The sequence below is a fragment of the Tupaia chinensis genome, unplaced genomic scaffold, assembly GCF_000334495.1.
Source record: "Tupaia chinensis unplaced genomic scaffold, TupChi_1.0 Scaffold144247_1, whole genome shotgun sequence".
Classification (NCBI taxonomy): Eukaryota; Metazoa; Chordata; class Mammalia; order Scandentia; family Tupaiidae; genus Tupaia; species Tupaia belangeri.
This window is the reverse complement of record NW_006204105.1, coordinates 1,034,827-1,058,815: the sequence shown is the minus strand read 5'-3', so window position 1 is coordinate 1,058,815 and position 23,989 is coordinate 1,034,827. Positions and strand designations below refer to the sequence as shown.

Genomic DNA, 23,989 nt, shown 5'->3' with positions numbered 1-23,989 from the left:
CAGCAGGAAGTAAATAGGCAGGTTAAGGATGGATGAGAAATTAGGCAATCTGAAGCCCAGAACCAGTTCTGCCTGAAGGAAAGTGACTCTAAGCTCAGATACACACAGAGAGACAGTAACACTAACCACCTCCTTCGCTGGACTCTTGTAAGGAGCAAGTGAAAGTAAAGCATACCAAAGTGCTTTCAAAACCACAAACTCTACCCAAGGTCTCTCCCTTTAGAAGCTCCTAAAATGTGACCAGAAACAGGAAGACCTGGGCCTGTCCTACCACTTGCGCGGGCAGTGGAGCTGAGCCGGTGTTCCAGCTGCTCCCGGAGGCGGTCGTTGATGCAGATGGACTCCTCCAGCCGCTGGCGCAGGTTCCGGATTTCTCCAAGATGCTCTTCCAGCAGGTCGGCCCCTGCAGCCATCCCACCGAGACAGAGAGAGAGGTGGAAGATAGAGAATCCTGGTTACTTGTGAGGCTGAGGTGTGGAGCTTGGTCAGTCTCTCAGCAGGATCCCCTAACTCACCACCCTTCTGCCAGTTGCATCCTCCTCTCACTATGCACTCAGGGGACACAGGTAACTGTTTAAGGACTCAATGGGCTTTCAAATACAGGATGGCCCCTTGCTGAAGAAACTCCAAGGGCCTCCTCCCACACAGGAGCCTAGTAGTGAAAAGGAGTTCCATGTAGTCTAGAAAAATAAGTGAAGGTTCTGGACAGAGCCCGCCTGGTGTCTGGAAAGTCCTGGGTATGACTAAGAATCAAAGATAAGCCCTCACTCTCCGTTTCTTTATAAGACCTTTTGTCTTAGTGCTATTTGAGTAAGCATTCATTAGCAAGGGACAAAGCCCTTCCCACCCTTAGAGAGAGGTCTGAGGTAAAAGTACATGACTTCAAACTCACACTATGAGGTTAGTGACTGATACTGAATACTTCTCTCAAGTCACTGGTTTTTTTTTTTTTTTTTTTGGAGAGATTTTCGCTATAGGGCGCGTGCGCTCACCAGACAGAGAGAGAGAGACATAGAGACAGAAAACGAGAAATCACCCCCCAGGGAGGATGGTCACACCGCAATCCCTTCTCCTCCATTCTCCTCTCGGGATCTTGGGCACACACGCACATGTGCCCGGCGTGAGTTTTAAGCCACCGGGTCTGGGACGCGAACCGCGGTCGACTATGTGGGAGTCCAGCGACATAGCCATTGCGCTAACTGCTGGTTCCCTCTCAAGTCACTTTTAATATGGTAGGAAGAAAGCATTGCCTGGAGGATTAGCAAGAAGAAAGAAAGGATTCGCAAGACGAAAGGAACACAACACATGTAGAGGGAATGTAATGTTAGCGTAATGGCTATGTCGCTGAACTCCCATGTAGTTGACCGCGGTTCGTGTCCCGGACCCAGTGGCTTAAAAAACTCATGCCGGGCGCGTGTGCATGCGTGCCCAAGATCCTGAGAGGAGAACGGAGGAGAAGGGATTGCGGTGTGACCATCCCCCCCTGGGGGGGTGATTTCTCGCTTTCTGTCTCTCTGTCTCTGTCTGGCGAGCGCACATGCCCTATAGCAAAAATCTCTCCAAAAAAAAAAAGAAAAAAGATGCAGAAAAGAGAAGTAGGAGGGATGCTAATGACAGACTACATCAAATATATCATTTTTCTCTTGGCTCAGTTTTTTAAATGAAAATTAGTTGTCTCACTTTTGGAACTGAACTGTGTCTAAGCATTCATGTGCTCAGTAACACCTTACCTCTAGGAGTGACTGGATTTTGTGCACAAAACACATGTGGGGTCAGGGAGCTGAGTCCCTTTTGCAACAACATGGACTGAAGGAACGAAGTCCCCTCAATGTTTGTTTCTGGCAGGCTCTAAGACACTGGGCTACAAAGACATTGGAGCCCAGGGAGAGACACGTGAATGAGAGAGGTGAAGAGGAGAGTCCCTGCAGAACACTGAGGCCCTGGGCAGGGAGAATGAAGGGATGTTCTTAGAGAGAACTGGCCATTGATTCACCCCTCCTATTTTACATCCATTCTGTGAGTGAGCTACTAGAGGAGAACACGAAAGCCCTGCCCATGCAGGGAAGGAGTAGGCTCTGAGTGAGATTTTATTTCAGAGGCTGACACCTTTGACTTTGTGTTTTACCTGTGGGTTTGGAGTTAAGCTGGTACATGGAGGATCCTGTGGATAGTTCCCCTGATACACTTCCTTTCTGAGGTCTCATCATATCCCATTGGCCACTACTTCCCAGGTACCCAGGCTCCAGGATTCTGCCCAGTTCGATGGCACACCCCAGAGGAGATTGGGGCTGTGGAGGGTTGAGGTAGTGGGAAGAGTTGGCATCCAACTGGTTGCTTGGCAATGAGGCTGTGGAAGCAGGAGGGATGGAGCTGACACCTAGGCAGAAAGAAACATGAGTGAGAAACAAACAAGGTGTCAGAGAGAAGGCTGGACAAGAAAGCATGTGATTGCTAAGAATGGAGATTAAAATGAGACACAGGATGTCAGAGGTCCCTGTCCACTACAGAATACAGATTAGATGAAGACTCACAACCTAGAGGTTGTAACTTTCATCCTTTGCATTTCCTAGCATGAGATACCAAAAGATAGAAGATAAATAAAGTATCTGAAAGTCAATAGTGTATACAAGGGAAAGCCCAGTGGTCCCAATCCTTCCTGGCTGCTAATATAATTCCTCATGATAGAGTTCAGGGATCCAGAAGTAGGATTCACTCTCAAGATTAGAGGACAAGAATATAACACGTCATCGGGAAAGTCCTGACATGTTTTTCTATGTTCTTCTATGCAAAAGTGTGCCTTGGCTTTCCCAAATGACCCAATAGGATTAAATGTACCTCTGAATAGGAATGCTTGTCTGCTTATGAGGACCTGTCTTTCCCAGAAGCTAACCAATCTTTCCATTTTTTCCTTTGAGATTTTAAAGGAGAAAGGGGGCATGAAATCTAGCTATATATGGTGGCTCCAATTCCTCCAGACTGAGAAAGCCATTTTATTTATTTATTCTTAATTTGGCAGAGAGGGTATGCACTTGCTGGAGAGAGACAGAGAGAGGAAAAGTAAGAACACTCCCCATGGAGGATGGTCATCATGCTGCAATCCTTTTTCTTCCATTTCTCTTCTTGCATGCACACATGCCCTGTGTGTTTCTCAAGCTGTCAAGTCTGGGACTCAAATTGCTTGGCCAGTCATGTGGGATCCAGCCACCTCAACCACCAGACTATGGGCTATCCCAGACTGAGGAACTCTTTGCTGAGGCTGGAAAACATTTTATGTAAGGCAAGTCATTTTTGGATCCTATTCTGTATGACTCAGGGAACTGAAAAATGTCATCATTCCTGTCCAAAGAATCATTGAACACTATTCCAAGGAGGTAAGACCTTTCATTTCATAGGCTGGTGCTTTAATAAATCCTATAAAATCATAGGCCTTTCCCTTGAGACCCACTCATTTATGCTTCTGTGTAAAATAAAATGCAGCATGGAAGAGGAGAGAAGAGATAGGCAGAGCCATAACTTAGCAAAAAGACTACTTTTTTTCCAGGGATTATCAACTATGTAGCAGAATAGAAAGGTAGCTATAGGAGTGAGGTCATTATTTCCTCCAACCAAACCAAATATGTTGGAGAGGTTAATACAATTGCCACTTGCCAATTTATATTGACATTTGTAACTGGTTATCCAAGTTGACTGTATACTGGAATCACTTGAGAAAATATTAAGTATATATATCCATCCCCCAGAAATTTTCTCTTAATTGGCTTGGGACACATCCTGAGCATGGGATGGTTTAAAAAAATCACTTCAGGTGGGAACCAGCAGTTAGCATAATGGCTATGTCGCTGGACTCCCACGTAGTCGACCACGGTTCGCGTCCTGGACCCGGTGGCTTAAAACTCACTCTGGGTGCGTGTACGTGCGTGCCCAAGATCCCGAGAGGAGAATGGAGGAGAAGGGACTGTGGCGTGACCATCCCCCCTGGGGGGTGATTTCTCACTTTCTGTCTCTATATCTCTCTCTGTCTGATGAGCGCACATGCCCTATAGTGAAAACCTCTCAAAAAAAAAAAAATCACTTCAGGTGAGTCTAATAGGCAGGAAAGTTGGAGAGGCATTTACATGGGTCTCTCCTTTACCATCTGCAAAATACTACTAATAGAAATTCATTAAGGTTACTGAAGTTAAAGAAGGAGATGAAATTTTTAAGTACAAAATTTTAGTAGAAATTGAATACAGCTATTATTTCTACCTCTTTCATACTTCCTCCAAATCTACCACCACATAAGGCAAAGAGGGAAATCAGTGTTTACGGACAGAGTGCATACTTTTTAATCGAGGTTACAGGAGATTCCAAGTGTATCAGTATCGATGATCATTATTACCATGTTCCAGTCTCTCTGGCCTCACAATACAGAACACCTGCCTTAAACAATAAAAATATCATACAGACTCTTTCACAAGGAGATTTTAGCTTTGCAGGGACCTGAGAAGTCACCATACAACACTGTCCATATGAAAAATCGGTCAAAGCAGACAATGAGTGCTGATAAGTGATGGTCCCTTGTAGACGGCTATGCCTCTGGGTGGAAACAGGAAGAACTAAATCTTTCTCACCACAGCTGAGAACTAAACTCTGGTCAAGAGACTCAGACTAGCTGGGATTCTAATTCAACCCACAGCAGACCCTTTTTCATGCAAAGTCCTCTCCTTCCATCCTTTTTGGACAAAAACAAATTGACAAATACGGAAAGATAAAGGAGAGAAATGGAAGCTAGAAAATACTCTGGTCATTTTGGCCTAGGACAAATTTGTTACCCATCAATTGTTGATTTTAGTACCACTAAAGTAACAAGTTTTAAGTCAGAAAGCACTAAAGTAAAAAGATTTAGGTCAGTTTCATTCGTCCCTAAAGAGAGAGAAAAGACTTGCCCTGGGTCTCCAGAGTTTGCTGAGCTGAGCTCAGCCTCACACTCTGAGCAGGATAATAACAAAACTATTCTCAGTAGAAAAGGTATCATGGAAACTTGAACAGAAGGTAGGAGTCAAGCCCATCTCTTCCACTTATTAGTGACCTTGAACAAGGAACTTCACTTCCCTGAGCCTTAGTTCAGTGTTCCGGCTCTATCACACAGGAGCTTTGTGAGGTTTAAGGGAGACTGGTTTTACGTTGCTAGGGAAGTTCTAGATGGCCGTACCTGTATAAAGCTGATGAGCAGAAGAGTCGACCTTTTAGACCTCACTACTATACACAGTCTATGAATTACGGTACTACAAACAAGGGGCCTTAAAATAGTTCAGGGGAGGGACCAACAGTTAGCATAATGGCTATGTTGCTGGACTCCCATGTAGTCGACCGTGGTTTGAGTCCCAGACCCAGTGGCTTAAACTCACGCCTGGTGTGTGTACATGCATGGCCAAGATCCTGAGAGGAGAATGGAGGAGAAGAGATTGTGGCATAGCCATCCCCCCTGGGGGGTGATTTCTCACTTTCTGTCTCTCTGTCTCACTCTGTCTTTTTGGTGAGCACACGCGCCTTATAGCAAAAAAATAAAAATAAAAATAATTAAAAAAAAGTTCAGGGGAAATGTGTATTATTAAAAACTATGCAAGCATTTTAAATCTTTTTTGCACTAAAATAAATGCGTGCTTTAATTCCATTTTCTCTCAAATCTTTCGAAGTTCCTTCATAAGATGAATTATCTTTGGGAGTCAGAAGACAGAAGCCAAACACATCACAGCCTGTGCCTATAGCTTTAGCTTCTCATGTATTACCTGTCCTGAGGCAAAGAGGAACCTTGTGTAATAGGAAAAGGGGTCTCTGAATGCCTCTGCCACCACCCTTTTCTTTCTTCCTTTCTATCTCTTTCTAGAAATTTTTGCCTTAGGGTGCATGTACTTACCAGAGAGAAAGAGAGAGAGAGACAGTGAGAGGGAAAGTGAGGAATCACCGCCCCCTCCCCTGCCCCGGAGGATGGACACACCACAATCCCTTCTCCTCTCTTCTCCTTCCAGGATCTTGGGCATGCATGCACACCAGGCACATGATTTTCAAGACAATGGGTCTGCGAATCAAATTGCAGTTGGTTGTATGGGAGTCCAGCAATATAACCACTTTCTATCTGCCGGCCCCCAACCACCACTCTTTCTGTCCCCATCTAATAATATCAGAAACTGAACTTGATTCAGATAATTTTACAACAGGAAGATATACAGCCCCACAAAGTAGCCCATTCAATGTGGTCATCATTTTTGTGGCCACTTCATCCTAGGTAGGATCTCTCCCACCCACTGCCAAGAGGCATTTTTCCAGTCTGCCAGAGACTGAGAACATTCAGTGACATCCAGCACTACCAAACAGTGTATAAGCACTAGATCCGGAGGCTCCTGAACATACACACCTATGAACTGATGAGATACACACAGCAAAAAGATAACAGCAAATGCATTTCCAAAAAACAGCAAGCAGAGCTTTCCCTCAGTCTTCCTCTTGCAATGCATACCCCTATGCAGTTTTCTTAAACTCTGCCATCAACTCAAAGCCATGCAGAGCAACACAGTGTGGGGCTGCCGTTTGCAAGCACACAAATGCAGCAGTAAGTGCTCACTTTCTCCCAACTGCTTCTGCAGCATCTGCAGCTCCTGTTGAGCCTCAGCCAGGGAGACCACCGGTGTCTCACAGCAGCCAAGGAGGGGAGGGCCGGGGGGGCTGAAAGGCAGGAAGCTGGATGGAGCTGAGGGCAGTGGTGCCTGGGGGAGGCTAACCAGCTTGGGTATGGAGTTAAAATGAAAGCCTAGAAACAGAAAGTTAGAGAGAAAGGAGACACATCATTAGAGAAAAAATGAGAGAAAAGAATGGCTAAAAGATTGAGACAGTGTAACCAGAGAGTGTACCCTGACCAGATTTCTTCTGGAGAATGGTTATCACTTAATTTGGTGTAAGCTGAGACGGCCTAGGCTAATCACTGTTACCAGAGAGGTTCGCCTGCTTACCCTTACCTCCTTCTCCACTGCCCAGGCTACTCTGCATGCATATGGAATATGAAAGCAATTGGCTACAGAGGCAAGGTGGCATTACTGAGCTCCACTCCAGCAATCCTGGATGTGGACAGGTCAGAAGAGCTGTACCTGAATGCTCTCAAGGGTCCTGCAGTACTGTCCCAGCTTGTACCAGTCCTTGCCCCTGGGACAAGACAATCTCTATACCTAGAACTCCTTTTCTGAAAACATCAGGCCCATCTTCAGAGGACAGGAATGAACAAGGACTGTGGGGGAATGTGTATTATGAATACATGCAATTCAGGATTCTGATGGAATCAGACTTCCAAATCCCAAATCAAGATGTTCATTTGCCAAATGAAAAATAGGGGGCTTGGTGGAGTGACTTAGACATGATGGCTTGCAAATCTGTCTGGCATTCAAGCCACTTTCCAAAAACTTGTACCACATGAAGTTACTTTAGGCCTTACTGGGGACCTACAAAATTATAAACTCTGTGAGAAGAGCCTAAAAATTTGCACTTGAAAAGAATTTTGCAGGTGATTTTTATGCAGCCCATCTACAAGCAAGTCTTTAGGAATCCTAAGAAGTGCCAATGTTTGAATCTGTTTCTTCTTTCCTAGAAGCAGTTTTAGGGCAGGTAGCCAGTGGAGGGCGCAGAAACCATAACTAACCTGAGAGAATGTCTGATGTTGAAGATAAGAGTTACAGTTTACGGTGCATCCTTTGCCCCTGGAGCTAACACCATATTAGAGCAGCACTGCAAAGACACCCAGACTGCCACGTGACACAGCTTAGGCATCCTCTGGGGAGGCATTCTGGTTTTAAAACCCTTGATCTTCTGCTCCATTTGGACTTAAAGCATTTACACAGATGTCTATAGCTCTGGGCAAATAGCTTTTACCCAGGATCTGGCTCAGCTGCTGCCCACTGTGGCCTAGAAACGTTCCCAGCTCAGGAAGAGTTGGGACAGTCCCTTTCATTGAAAATTCAGTTGAATTGGCTTCAGGAGAGAAGAGAACAACTTGAGACAGTCCTGGGCTTTCTGAGAGCACCTCTGCTGGAGTCATACCTCACCAACACCCATTCTGAAGGCCAGAGCGCAGAAACCATCCAGTACGGTGGGAGGTGGGTGGTGAGGACAAGCTTTGCCCTTTCCCTGCCACCACTGGTGTACACCTGTGAATGAACAGTGCACCCCTGCAACCAAACTGAGGCATGTGATGACATCTACTCCTCATTGCTCCCGGGGTAGGCACCACGTACATGTCAAGGACTGCTAATTCATTCATAAATCCATGAATGGCAACATAATATGAACAGAAGCTGAAGCCTCCTCAGCTATGAAGTAAGCAGTACCACCAATTGCAGAGGATTATCATGTAGACTTGATGGGTAACATGTACAAAGGATCAGTAGATATGAATTTATTCTTGTTCTTTGGCTGTTGCAATCCTGGGAGAAATATTTTGACTCTTTGCTCCCCAAAGTGAAATGGGAGAAAAAAAAATTAATGTTTTTAAGAAATGATTAGCCAAATATTGGTTGAAACTGGTATGTAGATCAAAGCATGTTGCAGATTACTTATTTTCTAAAATACTTTGAACAAACATCAGACAGACTTGGTGAATGAGGTTGGTCCCTGATTTTCCCTAGGATTTAATGCATATAGCCCCTAACAGTCCAAACCTTGATCCCTGAAGAAAAATGAAACGGCCACCGAGGGAGAGGAAATTAAGCTACTGCCCCATTGGCTTGTGCATACCTGGACAGGCCTTGCTGGCCTCCTTGGGGGGATTCTGGGGAGTTGGCAAGCTGATGGGGTTGCTGCTGGATTCGGCCTTAACCCCCTGAGAAGCACTGGTTGCTGATGGTTTAGAAGACAATACAGCAGAATGACTTGAATGATGGATGGAATCTATAAAACCCATGAATGAAAGAAAATGTTTGGTGTTCTACAGAGAACTGGAATCCTGGCCTTATATTTACCCTGCGGTATCGGGCCTATAATCTTGTTTTCAGGGAAAGAACCAAGCATAAACATTGTTAGCCATGTTCAGGTTTTTTTGCTTGCAGATAGCTCCTTTAATGAGGCAAACCACCTTAGGGGTGACAGTGGGGTTCAGAGCCCTAAAACCATAAAAATGGAACTTTAACAACATCAGGCAAGATAGGCAACATCCGTGGATACCCACAGATACTTAGGGACACTTCTTAGGAACTGCAACTAGAAAGAGCGTTGCAGGAGAGATGAGATGTTCCATCTGAAAGGAGGTCTATCATCTGCCATGATTGTCTCACTTGCCCCGCTATGGGTGGCCTCAGGTCCAGCAACACGTACGTGCCAAAGGAAGCCAGAGCAACACGGTAAATTGTAGAGTCAGGAGCACAGCAAAGATCCTGACCCACTGACACCTGTTCTTGGTACTTGGTCCTGGAGCCATGTTCAGCCAGATACACACCAAGGTGGAGCTATAAGGCCTAGTTCCCAAGGTCTCCTTTCAGCCTAGATAAAGATGGCACCAATCATCTTTATCACTCAGAAAAAGTAGAAGCTACCTGAGTGACCAGGTGAAGCTTTCTTCTCATAGTGTGTGTACTCGCTGGCTATGTCCATGTCAGAGCAGGCTTCCAGCTCATCAGACAGGAAGGAGGTGCTGCTGGGAGAGCGGTGGGAGTCAGACAAGGCATGGCTGCTGGGGGGCGTGAGGGACCGGGCATCCAGCTTGGCCTGCAGGACTTCAATCACTTTCTCCTTCTCCTGCAGCTCCCTGCTGAGCCTGGTGGGAAAGGAGAACAACGAAAGCAAGGTTACTTAGACCATTTAGTGCTAGCTGAGGCTCATGGCAAAAGCTACATAAATTGAGGGAACCCATCGATTATGGAGAATAATTGAAATAACTCATCTCTAATTAGAAATGGAGAATAGGTGAGCTACAGATGGAAAAACAACAGCTACCCAATGCACCGGCTATGTAATAGGCTGAGGACTAGCAGAAACACAGCTGGCTCTCTTAGGCATTGCTGCTGCTGCTGCTGCTTCTTCTTCTTCTTCTTCTTCTTCTTCTTTTTTAGAATTATTTTATTGAACTTTATTTATTTATTTTAATTTGACAGAGAGGTAGAGAGAAAGAGAAAGGTAATGTGAAAAAGCAAGCTGCCAGGTCTGGGACTCGAACCATGGTCAGCCATGTGGAAGCCCAGTGTTCTTAACCACCATACCACCTGTGGGCCAGGCATTGCTTCTTAAAGTATGGTCCCTAGAACACTTGCAGTCTAAGAACTGCTACCAGGTCTAAAACAAATACAAAAATTGAAAGAAACAAAACATTGTCCCAACATTCAAGAGTATAATAGTGGAATCATCCAGTTAATTGAAGTACAGATCACATATAGTAACTATGACGGATTTGACATGAAAACAGAAAACGAAAACAAAACACTTGTCCTTTAGCACAGATATTCTGTGAAGCACATGATACAAAGAGCTCAAATTAGTGGCTACAACTGACTCTGAGCCTATATTTTATTGAGCATTATGAGGATACTTAAAAATTTTTCATGGAAATGGAATTAAAGTATGAGTTTATTTTGGTGTCAGAAAGTTTTGAAATTAACATACAGCCTTTTCAAAATAATGCGTTTCCATGAATTTTTTGAAGGCTCCTGGGGGGAGGGGGAGGGACTCTTTGAAAATGGTTCTTGAAGCCCTGTAATCTCCCAGGGATCTGTCCCATCTAGGCTCTTTGACTAGGTACTACCATATAATCACACCCTTGCCCCCGCAAGAAAACTGGGTGACTATAACTAGCTATCAACCCAAGTCGGAGCAGGCCAACATTACAAAAAGTCCATCCTAGCCATTAAATACACAGAGAAAGGCACAGAAGACCCCTGGGGGAACAGAAGATCCTTGAAACCTAGTTGTTCACTTTTAAGGTCAGATTGTTTTTAGATTACTAAGCCTGGAGAATTAATGAGCCAGTGGAATTACATCAAAAGAAAATAAAGACTGTGGTTAAAAACAACAGTAAGATGTTGAATGACTGAAAAAATTAATTATATTCCAAATTTTCCTTTTCCCCTCCCTAAGTTGTGAAGTCATGGCCACCCTTAGACCTTGATCCTGATCCTTTATCGGATTCTATTATGAATTACCTGAGGGCCAGGGGCTCAAGTCCAGTTTGATCTTTCTCACTTTTATGATCCTCTGCAAACCAAATTCAGAAAGAGAGAGTAAGAAATGAAACAAGTCCCACTTCACAGATGACACACACAGGGGTATATTGGACACACTGATTACTTTATATCTGCATCCAAGATAATCATTCTGGGAAGCTTTAGGTCATGTCTTGGGGAAGTAAACTGGCAGGCTCACCTAAGCTTAGCAGACCAACCTTCCCTGATATTGTGACTTCTTTTGCTCTGAATTGGGGCCAAAAATTAAAATGTCTTTTGTCTCATTACCCATGAAACACTCCAAATTCAGTGTCCCACTACAGACTGACTCTCAAGACACATGGCTGTGTGTTTCAGCTCAGCCTTCATCTCTGAGATGACAAACAGCTCTATCTGCTCTCCCATCCCCCACCAGGAGATGAGCTGTTGGATGTCCAGTCTGAGCCTGCTGCTCCCTCAGACACTCTTCAGAAAAAATAAGTAGTAGTGGGCTATAATAATAACCAACATATCCCTTGACCTACAATAGCCAGGGCCTAAACCATGTTCAAAGGAGCATGATGCTTTAGCCACACATTAAATGCATGCATGCACCGTACTGTGCAATAAATAAGGAAACAGAATATCGAAAGCATAAGTCATTTTCCGAAAGTACTTTTTTTTCTAGGTTTTTGTCATAGGATGTATGTACTCGCTGGAGAGGAAAGAGACAGAGGTTCAAAGAGAGGGAAAGTGAGAAATCACTTCCCAGGGGCAACGGCCATGCCACAGTCCTTTCTGTTTCCTTTTCCTCCCGGGATTTTGGGCACACACACCCAGCATGATTTTCAAGCTGCCAGGTCTGAGTCATGAACCGTGGTCGACCATGTGGGAATCCAGAACTTTAACCACTATGCCACCTGCTGGCCCCTGCCCAATGTACTTTGATGGCAGCAACCAGGCTAGACCTTGGTCTTGCAATTTTTAGTTCAGGATTCTTTTCACTATAACAAGGGCCTTTAATCTTATCTCTCTCCTCATTAGTATCAGACGGGTGCTGCCTCCTGCCCTAAAGACCACATTCCCTGCGTCCTGAAGTTTCTAGTTGCAGCAATGATATCCCCAACCCAGTGTGTTCCTCTCAGTGCTCACCACTAGCCACTCCATACCCGATAATGTCCCCCAGGAGATGAACTGGAGACAGAACCTTGGGTTAAAAAGCCACAGTGTACCTGTAGTGGCCACCTGGGTCTAGGGTAATGGGAGTGACAGAAGGTACTCCAAAGCCATGTGGCCAACTTACTAGTGCTGAGTTTGCTGGTAAGCCTCTCCGTTAACTGGCTTCCCTGGGCAAGTTGCTCCCGGAAGCTCTGCCCCAGGTAGTAGTCAATGTCGTTGCTCCTTAGGAGATCCTCAAAAGATTTTACTGTATCTTTTGCATGTTGTGTGAGAAGATAGCAAATACCTCTCCCTTCTCGTATTTTTTGCCGTAGATAAGATAGTTCCCGGGCCTGATCCTGAATCAGAGAATCATATTTCCTAGTGCAGGAGAGAAGAGGAGAGAGTAGGTATGGAAAAGAGTGATTGATCAGTTATGGGGGCTTCTTTGAGAACATCTCTAAGGTGCTCCCCTAAGCTGAATTCTGACATTTAAGAATAGGGCGTATTTAAGAGTAAAACCTGTTCTGAGAAATTACTGTATCAGAAAGTGTTCTTTACTTGTTTCATTAATGTTAGTCATATGTCCACAAGAATAACTTCTATGAAGATAAAAAGTGCCATTTACATCCCATTCAGCACCAATATGGTGTAGACTCTGAGGAGTTATTCAATACTTAGAATCACTTTATCCTAAGTCTAGACAGGACCTTCCAGGTCTTCTATTTCAACACTACCCGATGCCTGGATTTCTTCCATGCTATGTTCAGACTATTGTGAACTGTAAAGATGGCCATTACACAACCTTCCATCCCATCTACTCTTCTGCAATGTGGTTTTGCCAATCTTACACCACCAGGTAGAAGCTATTCCCTACTTCCTAAAATATGATTTGGTTTTGCGATTACTTTGACCAAGATAATATAGTAAAAATGACACTGTGTCAGGCCCAGGAGTAGCCCTTAATTATTCGGGCAACTCTCACTTCTTGCCTTTTGCAAGCCAGCCACCATATAGCAGTTAAACTACCCAAAGATCACTATACTACGAAAAGTTCAAGCCAGGAGAAGAGGCCCCCAAGGACAAGAAGCTACGTGAAGAAATACAGAAGCCAAGGAGAACCATGTCATCAGACTTGTGGATAAAGAAGTGATGTCCCACCCAGTCAGGTCTTTCAGATGACTCCAGTTCTGGCTAGCACCTGATGGTAACCACAGGAAAGACCCCCTATGTGAGAGACACCCAGCTGAACCCAGTCAACCCAGAGAACAATAAGAAATAATAAGTTACCATTCGAAGATGATAAGTTTTGAGGTGGTTTGTTACTTAGCACTAAGTAAGGAGGGCAGATGCCAAGATGGATTTCTACTCAGTGTTTTTCAACACAAAGTATCAATAGCAATAATAATCAAGGCAAATAGCACTGAGAGCTTAAATCATGTTAGGCACTATTCTGAGCACTTAAATTAATTCACTTAAACCTAATAACCACACTTTGAGATGGGTATTCTTATTCTCTTAAAGGAAATATACCAGAAAGGTTAAAGAGGCTGTACAGCTAGTAAGTGCCAGAGCTAGGATTTAATCTCAGGCAGTTTGCCTCCACTCTTACTACTATACTACACCATATATACTATCACTTGTCTAATACACTCCTAGGAGGAAGTGTCAAAATCCCCCAGATACTAGGCCACCATCCAGTGCTACTGGCTGCCTATCCATCTTTTTCTTAGATCTTTATCAACCATCTAAGTAAGTATCCTTCTCATTCCCCTGGTATGTTTTTCCTTCCCACTGCCTGGGCCATCCTACTCAAAGTATAAATGTAGGCATCAACAGACAAGTAAAGGCTCCAACAGTGCCCTCCTTACCCAGGCCATGAGGCTGATCTCAGCTCCTCGGCCAGCTTCCCTTCTAGTCCAGTTTTTGGAAGCTGAGCCTCCAGTTGGGATACTCTCTGAATGAGACTTTCCAGATCCCTTTTGGCCTGAAGCCCTGGCGGGTAGAAAGCTCCAGTGCCATCAGACAGCCAGCCCTCATCCTCGTCAGTGACACTGTGAGGGAAAGACCCCTCAAGGGTGCCGACAGCCCTCAGTTTTCGAGGTCTCTCCAGACTGGATGAATAATCACTTGTAACTGAGAGGGACCGGACCCGGCTCTTGAGGTTTTGAATGATCTTATTAGCATTCTGTAGCTGGGCCTTCAGATCTTTGATATCCTTTCTCAGGATAGAAATGTCTTCCGACTTCCCATACGTCTGGAATTCTCCATGCTTTCCTGATTGGCTCTCCAGGGGCTCCTTTCCATGAGGGCTGGTCCGTGCTGAGCCTAGGCGCCCCTCCTGAGAACTCAGTTCCTCCATCAGGACTGTTTCCTTGAGGCTGTCATGTTCTTCACACTCTGAAAAACAGCAAAGGCATCCTCCTGAATATGAACTTGCACCGGGCGCATGTGTGTACGTGCCCAAAATTCCAAGAGGACAATAGAGGAGAAGGGATTGTGGCATGGCCATCTCCCCTGGGGGGCGGGGGAGGTGTGATTTCTCCCTTTCTGTCTGTCTCTGTCTCTGGTGAGCACATGTACCTCTCTCTAAAAAAAAAAAAAAAAGAAAGAAAGAAAAATAAAAAGAATTTACTCATTGTGGGGCCAGCAGGTGGTACTGAGGTTTAGGTAACTCGTGGCCACCTTTGTGGTTTGAGTCCTGGACCCAGCAGCTTGAGAATCATGCCAGGTGCATGTGTGTGCATGTCCAAAGTCCCAAAATGAGGATGGAAGAGAAGGGATTGTGGCATGGACATCCCCTCTGCGGGGTAATTTGTCACTTTCCTCTGTCTCACTCTGGTGAGCACACACATCCTATGGCAAAAATGGGGAAAAGAAAAATTTACTCATTTAATTGACATTAGCACCCAATGAAATAAGTAGCTCCTTTACTAACTTAACAGAGGAAGAAATTCAGACACAGAGAAGCTCACAGGCTGGGGTTTGAACTAATCAGACTAGTCCCAGGGTCACTGCTTTCAGCTACCACCATATACTGCCTCAAGGGTGAGAGATCATGAGTGTTTTTCTCTTCTCGGTTTCAATATGGCAGGTGACCCTATGGTTACAATCACTTTATAATGCGAAACAGTGTTTTCTGTTTGTTTGTTTGTTTTTAACTTATGGCTTACATTTCCCCAAAAGCTCATTTGGTCTCTTCCTTAAGAAGCAGGCCTTAGTTGTTTGTTTGTTTGTTTTTTCTAGAACAATCAGTTGGACAGAACTTTTTATTATTATTTCTAACTAATATTTTCTATTTGAAAACTAACTGTAGAAAGTCATGCTTTAAGTTTGAAACTAACCCTCACACTCAGTCTAATTTTGGTCAAGAGTTCTCCTCTGAGCTTCCAGTCCTCTGGCCCTGCATCCCCATTAGTCGTCACACCTCTCCCCATTACTACCTGCCGGGTATGGGACTAGCCAGCAGCACCACGTGACGACTAACTCAAAAGAAAGGAGATGTGTCTTACGCCTTCTGCTCTTACCAGGACTGGTGATCTCCTCCCGCTCAGCCTCATTCTCACTCCGGCCACAAGTCTCATAGCCCAGGTCCTGAAGGTCCACCTGGACCTGCTTGCTGTCCTGCTTTACCAATGATTCACCTGCTAGGAAAGAAACATCAGGTTGTCCAGAGTATCGGAATTCCCCAACCTCCAACCTCAATGGCACAGATCCTGGCTTTTAGGGGTAGGGTGGTCAGATCCAGGGTGGGACAGATGCTTCTTTTGGATCATGCGGGAGAAGAGGTCACCTGTTCTAGGCAGCAGAACTTTCCTCCACTGTGATGACTCTGTGTTTGCCACTGACCATCTCACCTTCAGATTACCTTGGCTCAGTTGGGACTAGACATCTGTAAATCGGCAGTTGCATACTATCATCTCTGGAAGTCCCGTGGAGCTAGCTTTACCCACAAGAGCTCAGAATGTCTGAATAGAGTTGAACTAATTTAGGGCTACAAAACAACTAAACCTGTACTGTCCAGTAAGATGGTTAACTAGCTACATGTGACTATTTTATATAATATTAAATGAAATGAAATAAAACTTAAACATTTTAAGTGACACTAGCCACGTTTCATGTTCTCAATAGCCAATGTGACATAGATCATATCCATTACTGCAGGAAATTCCATAGACAATCCCAGTTCCAGACCTGCACTGCTGACATATTTTGAAGAATCTGCTGTGGTACAAAGTAGCAGAAGAGAAACAACAAGCACAGGCCAAGAGAGGTAAGGCAGCTAATTGACTATGTCAGAAATCAAATCGAGACGGTGGCTCGTTTCCTACCTACTCTCTAACTGCAAACTTAAAACCTTGCTTTATTCCTTCATTCTTCTCTGCCTTCTGCAAACTGAAATCAAATCATCAGTTTCACAATTCTAGGACTGTCACTAGGATTAAATCTGTTTGGGGATGAAGGAAGAAACTAAAAGTATGCAAAAAAATACATATACTCCTCAGGAAGAAGAAGGGTACTTTGGTGATGGGGAACTTGGAAGACTTACTAAATATGACCTTGTACTTCTCCAGCTGATTAGCCTGGGCAACGATGGTGGCTTCTGATAGCAGCAGCTTTTCCTGGAGATCTTGATAGCGTTGTCTGCATTGTGCCAGTTGGGAGCGCAGGTGCTTGGTGGACCCTGGAAGGCCAAATTCTGATGGAGGCCCTGGGTCACAAGTCTGGGACTGGTTATCGTGCTGTGAAAGGGGGCAATACAGGCATCAGGACAGTCTGAGGTCATCCCCCACACCGTGACAGCCACTTCCCTCTCTGAACCCTGCGGACTTTGTGTGTCTGTCATAGCATTTCTCATGCAGTTACTTGCTTCCCAGACAGAGCTTCTGGAGAGCTGGGACAATGTTTTATTCATCTCTGTATCTACAGCACATAGCACAGAGCCAGTCAAGCTTGACAGGCACTCTCAGTAAGTGCTGGCTCAGTGGCTGAAAAAAGAAGCGGTGGAAACCTCCACTCATCTCTCTCTGCATTCCTGTCCACGGGCTCCTCCCAGAATCCTCCGCATTTTTCATTTTACTGAATCCTCAGCAAAGCTCCTTCCCTTAAGGAGGATCCCAATAACCCCTCTGAGGCCCAGGAATAGACACCTGTGATAAGCTGTGATGAAAATGGCAGTGATAAGGAAGAGATATTATTATACACCTTTCATCTGGGCTGTCTCAAAATCTGATGCATCTCTGCATAATAGCAGTTACCACACCCTACTGAAGTATGAAATGATCTGCTTTTGTGCCATCTTTCCCCACCATATTGAATACTTCAAGGGCAGAAATTAGGTTGACTGCCCAATGCCAATGTCTAGTGTGTTATCTTTAAAATACTCAAGGAGTATTTGAGATAATGCTGTAAAAAGCCTTCTGAAAGGTTGAATGTGTGTGTGTGTGTGTGTAGGAAGAGTGGGGGTGATGGAGATATATAAATATAGTTGTCAAAGTATTGATACATTTTACATAGAAAAACAGAAAAATACATTATGACTTTTATGACAAAATGTGTGTGTGTGTGTGTGTGTGTGTGTGTGTGTGTGTGTAGCTTTGTTTTATTTTTCCCTTAGAGTCTGTGTACTTGCTGGGCACAGTGGGGAGAGGGAAAGTGAGAAATCATCCCTCAGGGCAGATGGCCCTACTGCAATCCTCTCTCCCCTACTCTCCTCTCAGGATTTGGGGCACACAAGCCCATGCACCCTGCATGTTTTTCAAGCTGCCAGGTCTGGGACTTGAATCATGGAGTCAGCCGTGTGGGATCCAGTGCTTTAACCATGACGCCACCTGCTGGCCCAGGGATATTATCAATATTATACTGCTCATGGTATAAAAAGATCTCCCCTTATACCCCCTAGCCCACAAGGCAGAGCTGTTCAAGGTAAAAACTGGCATCTCCAGCCCTTCTCTAGGTCTACACTTACTTGGTGGGCACCCTCCATGAGGACAGTCCCAAGGTTGAGGCTCTGTGGTCTGGGAGAGGGCCTCTTGGTCACATCCTCCTCCTCTTTGCACTGGGGCTTCCCAGGAGAACACACTAATTCTCTGTTCATTCTGTCGATCTCTCTGCTCAGGTGCACAAGAAGTTCTGGAGTAAGTTTACTATTCCCCTCCTTGCTGTTCAGCACCAGCTGTTCTTTGAGGAGGTTGATGATATTGTGGGCATTCTTCAGTTTTCCCTGAAGCTTTCTGAACTCAGCCTGAAGGCTATTCCCATTCAGACTCCCTTTGGCTACCACAGTCTCCACAATCACCTCGCCCTTCTCCTTGTCTTCCTCGATCTCCCATCCGTCAGACATCGCTTCTCCCATCTGTTCTTTCAGCTCTGCGTTTTCAAGGCAAAGGCTCAGCATGGTATTCCTGTAGAAACATATAATCAGGGCTCAGGTCATAACCACAGTTCCCAATAGTCACTCATACCATGTCTCAGTCTGTGATAGACTCAGACACCTCAGAGCATAAAGTGGCCTCAGAGATATGTGACAACTCCTTTATTTTACTGATGATCAATAGGCCCTGGTGGTTAAGTCCCTTGAAGGTTAATGAATAAATGGATTAGCTCTACAGTATAAGCATGTTCCCCAGGCATTTAAAAATAATTATTTTTTTTCAGAGCTAAAAAAATCACCAGAATTTCTGCTCACCAGAAAAGGTAGGAAGTGGGGAAGGAAAAAACACCACCACCCCCCCACCAGAGAACAGTCGTGTCACACATGTCACAATTCCTTTTCCTCTCTCCTTTTGGGATTTTGGGCATGCATGCACACATGTCCTGCATGTTTTTCAAGCTGCTGAGTCTAGGATTCAAACCACACAGTTGGCTATGTGGGATCAAAAGACCTTAACCACTACACCATGGGTTGACCCCCAATCCCTGCACCAAGCATCTTTTTTTCCTTATTCTTTGTTTTGATTTTTAGCTTTATTTGTTACCTCTAAGCATCTTTTAACAACAACAACAACAAAATTTACGCATCTAGGAGATGTAATGCTAAGTGAAAGAAGAAAGACTATAAAAGACAACTATACTGGTCCTCACTCGATATATCCTGACTGTGACACTCTATGGCAGGAACTGAACTATTGAAGACACAAAAGTAGAGAGAACAATTGTAGACTCCAAAGATTGCATAGGGGATGGAGTATGAGAGAGACAAGAGATCAGGGGGAAAAAAGTTTTAACAGATACAGGAACATGGTAGACAGGGCAAGTGGATTGTAAAGTGGCATAATACAATTTAGAAAAAAAAAAGACATTGTCCAGTTTAATCTTAAATGTGGTGTTCTTCGTTGAAAATGATGAGTACAGTAATAAATCTTGATATTATGATCACATACTGCATGCATGTTTTGAAAATCCAGGTTGTGCCCTACAAAGATGTACAATAATTAAATGTAAATAAGAAATTATAAAGCAACATAGAAAATAAAAGCTAAAACAAAAAGCAATAAAAACAGAGTGGCATGGGGCTGGCAGGTGGCATGGTGGATAAGGTTGCTTGACTCCTACATGGCCGACCACAGTTCAAGTCTCAAACCTGGTGGTTTGCACGCTCTCTCTCTCTCTCTTTCCTACTCTTGTCAAATTAAAAAGTAATAATAGCAAATAAAAATATTTTTAAAAGTTAAAAAAAAACATTGGTGGCCAACCTAGCCGATGACTCAGGTATTTGTTGTTTTTGTCAAGTCAATAAAGGCAGCAAAGATTATTAAAATTGCTATTCCATGATACAAGAGAGTCAAGTGGAGATCGAGGGACCCTGGATAAATCCTCCTCCCTCAAGGACTATTCTGGTTCTGTATGCAGCAGTGAAACATCTGTGATAGTGGGGGATTATTTACACATCCCAGTCAATTCAAAAGGGCAGTTGTCACTCATACAGTTAAGATGTTTCTACCCATGGCTGTCACATATCTAATGGGTAAATTGGCAGTAATAACGGGAATTATTACACTGAATTAAGATCATATTTACTTAAACAATGCAAAGTGATTACCATTGTTTAATATTAGTAAGTCTTCTCTAAAGAATTTATAGAAACATTGATGCATGGAGCCTGAGATACCAACCAAGTAGTCCCATGATATCATGAAGGCCTTGATAACAGCAAAGTGAGTCCCCAGTTATGTACCTCTTGAACAGCAGGCTCCCCTTCTCTGGGGAGGAAGTCCTACCTGATGTGAGACACTGAGGAGAATCCTGCTTCCTCAATTTGAGCCTTTAGCTCCTTCAGCTCCCCCTCAGCTTTTCTCTTCTCCTCTAAATGCTGGTGAATCTCAGCCCTCAGGTGGAGAATTTCCTCCTGAAGACACCTGTTACTGTTCCCTTCTTCTGCAACAGGAAGAGAGGTGTTCTGGGTCTCCACAGTTGCCAGGCTCTTCTCCAAAGCCACCTTGATGAGCTGAAAGAAAATGATGGTTTAAAGAAGTTAGGTCATTAAAGAGGATCCAGAAGAAACATGAGATCAAAATCACATCCTTTAGTGGGAATCACAACAAAAAGGCAGACCTAAGATAAACTTTCCACCAAGGACTTCCTCAGCCATAAGGACCCTGGAGATTGATTTGGATGGGGAGGATACACCAAGTGAGATGGGAAAATTGCTGAAATGAGGAAAAAAAAAAAAAAACAAGAATTCAGAGACAAGTGAAGAAAAAAAGAAAAAAAGCACAGAACATAATAAATTAAAAATAAATGCAAACAGGGACCAGCAGATAGTATAATGGTTACATTGCTGGATTCCCATGTAGTTGACTGCGGTTCAAGCCCCAGACCTGGCAGCTTAAAACTTGTGCCAGGCACATGTGCGTGCATGTCCAACATCCCACAAGGAAAACGGAGAAAGGATTACGGCATGGCTCTGCCCCCTGGGGGTGATTTCTTGTTTTCTTTCTCTCTTTCTCTGTCTCCCCAGTGAGCACACACACCCTGTAACAGAAATCTCTCTCAAACAAGTAAATAAATACAATGCAAACCAATGAGGTTTAAACAGGACTGGGTTCTGTGATTTTTTTTTTTTTTTTTTTTTTTTTTGGTGGGGAGACAGAGCTCCTGTGAGTCTTCTCACAAGTCAGGAAGCTTCATCAGCTTCACAATATTTGAGCCTTTGACTGCAAAGATTCCCAGCTCAAGATTCCAGGCTCAAAACCTGCCTATGGCCTTGCCTGTAGCTCAAACTCCAAAGAGGATGAGAGAGAGAGAGAGAGAGTATTCAGGAACCTGTGAGCGGTCTCCATCACGGAATTAGAATAATGCAGCTACAGGTGGAACAAAGTGAGTTTAGCTATGCAGGCAGCAGGAGACTCACACCCAACAGCTACTGAGATGCTGAGGTGAAACCTCCTGCCTAGCAGCAATCTCTCACTTATTAGTTACTACCCTCCTGCTGATGCTGCCCGACAAACTACTCATCTAAGCATGCAAGAAGAAAACAAGGGAGAAACGATTTCCTGGCACCTTTTTTTCCTTGAGAATACTCTTGAAGTTACTCATCAACGTTTCAATAAAAGCAGAGCTTATGGTTTTTTACTCACATGAGAATTGCTTAACTTTTAGCCTTTCTTAAGGTTTATTTTGGGTTCATCTTCAGTTTTTCCTATGCTTTAAAAAGGTATAGAAATCAGGGGCCAGCAGGTAGTGTAGTGGTTAAGGCACTGGACTCCCACATGGCTGACTATGGTTGGAGTCCTGGACCCAGCACCTTGAAACTCGTGCTAGGTGTGCATGTGTGCCTGCCCCAAACCTCAGGAAAACAGAGGAGAGACTGCTGTATGGCTGTCCCCCTGGGGGTGATTTCCCTCTCACTGTATCCTCTCTGTCTCAGGGAGTACACATGCCCTATGGTAAAAACCAAACCAAACCAAAAAAAAATAATAATAATAAAAATGAAAGGTGTAGAAATCACAACCAGAGTGTGATAATCTACTTAGTATGTGACTAATTAATACAATAATTTCCTGCCTGTTTGTTCAACATGGATTTTATTACATCTCAATGTTATACTGGCTTCTTTTTCTTCTCAGTGGCATCTGGAGGTTTTACTTAACTTCAGATCAATTTTGCTCTCCCAATTTCCCACCCTTGCCTCACGGTTATCTTTGAGTCATGTTATTTTATATCTATAAATATTGTGATTAGTATTTATCACTTATGCATTCATTTTGGCTATAGAATTCTATTCATTATATAGAATCACATCTCAGTTATCAAAGTCATCAAATTATTTTACGTGCATCTCCATAAATCATGTAGTGGCCATGTGATTAGAGATGATTTGTAGAATTAACTATATGCTTTATGCCTTCATTCAAGTTGCCAGTATATTGAACAGAGCGGAGTCCAGACAGTTTATATGAGAGTCAATGACTGACAGATGGCTTAGGTTGGTACAAAGCCACTGATTCTTGCTATTCCTCGTTAACAAAGCATAGTCACGGGCCACAGGTTGTGGTGGGGTTAATTCACAGTGTGATTATGGAATGGCACGACAACACGGCAGCTGAGGTTGTGAAGAACATGCACCTATGTCAAAGAAGAAAGAGAGCTGAAGACATAGCTGTTCAAGTCCTGAGCATCCAACCCCACTGGGGTTTGTGCATCTGAAATGTGGCAGCTTACAGGTCTCTCAGACTCTGCCGCCAGGCAGTCAGGCTGGTGGCCATCTTACATGTACCACCAAGTATTTGTGACAAATAAAGAAAAAAAATAAAGAAAGAAAGGAGGACCTGACAAAACCAATTCTGAAAGTTTACTTCATTTAAACTATGTGATGTTACTTTTTTTATATTGCCGGAGGGCACATGCAGTCATCAAAGGTGGGGGAAGAAAGAGGGAGAAAGCATCCCACCCTCTCAAGGCATGGTCACACTGAAACTCCTTTTCCTCCATTTCTCCATCCCATCAGGATTTGGGGCACACATACACGCATGCCCTCCATGCGTTCCCAACCCACTGGGGTATGAGCTGAACCATGGTAGGCCATGTAGGATCCAACTCCCTTAACCACTGTGCCACAAGGCTGGCCCTATGATGTTATCTTAATATATAAACTCTTTCCAGCTAACTTAACTAAAATGAACATTGCCACCAGCTTTATTAAATATTCTTTTCTAAACTTTACAGGTTCCTTCTGCCTAAAAATAACTTTAGTGAAGTCTGCATATTTTTAAAGTACCGTTCTGGATATACATTATCTTGTTCAGTTATTTTCAATATACCTATTTTTCCATTAAAAGGAAAATTTATGAGCCATGAAAGTTAACACCAGAAGGACTTTAAGGTCCATTTGGTCTCATTTCCCACTTTAAAATGAAAAAAAAAAAATGAACCATAACCTAAAGATTTTATTTTTACCAGGCTAAACTGGGTTTTCATATTTCTATTTCAAAGAGGGCTTACTTTGGGCAGCAGGAGACTCTATATGTTTAACTCTAAAATTTCAATTTCAATGCCATTTAAATATAAAGGCACAAAAAGTGACTGGATCTTGCCTTCTCATTAGATTTTATTATCTATGAAAGGCAAATATTTCTATTACCCATAAACAACCCCCGCTCCCCAAGACTTACATACATATGGTGGTAATAAGAACTTGCTAGGTCTATTTTTTTTTTTTTTTTTTTTTTTTTTTTTTTTGA

At 43.7% G+C, this 23,989-nt stretch overlaps 1 protein-coding gene across 18 annotated transcripts in view; it reads right to left on the bottom strand.

The window, feature by feature from the left end:
• The window catches only part of LOC102497941 (myomegalin), a 251,520-nt gene that overhangs the window by 19,904 nt on the left and 207,627 nt on the right, over window positions 1-23,989 (bottom strand). For 8 of the 18 annotated variants that reach the window (XM_014583296.2, XM_014583302.2, XM_014583307.2 and 5 more), the window contains 12 exons: window positions 20,528-20,754; window positions 18,277-18,712; window positions 16,858-17,050; window positions 15,836-15,955; window positions 14,180-14,708; window positions 12,454-12,689; window positions 11,151-11,202; window positions 9,552-9,772; window positions 8,758-8,910; window positions 6,602-6,787; window positions 2,126-2,377; window positions 272-403 (listed from right to left, as the gene is read on the bottom strand). In XM_014583296.2, the coding sequence (XP_014438782.1) occupies window positions 272-403; window positions 2,126-2,377; window positions 6,602-6,787; window positions 8,758-8,910; window positions 9,552-9,772; window positions 11,151-11,202; window positions 12,454-12,689; window positions 14,180-14,708; window positions 15,836-15,955; window positions 16,858-17,050; window positions 18,277-18,712; window positions 20,528-20,754 (2,737 nt within the window). The remainder of the gene's footprint in view (window positions 1-271; window positions 404-2,125; window positions 2,378-6,601; window positions 6,788-8,757; window positions 8,911-9,551; window positions 9,773-11,150; window positions 11,203-12,453; window positions 12,690-14,179; window positions 14,709-15,835; window positions 15,956-16,857; window positions 17,051-18,276; window positions 18,713-20,527; window positions 20,755-23,989) is intronic. The other 10 variants (XM_014583309.2, XM_027767382.1, XM_014583300.2 and 7 more) reach the window with 6 other exon arrangements.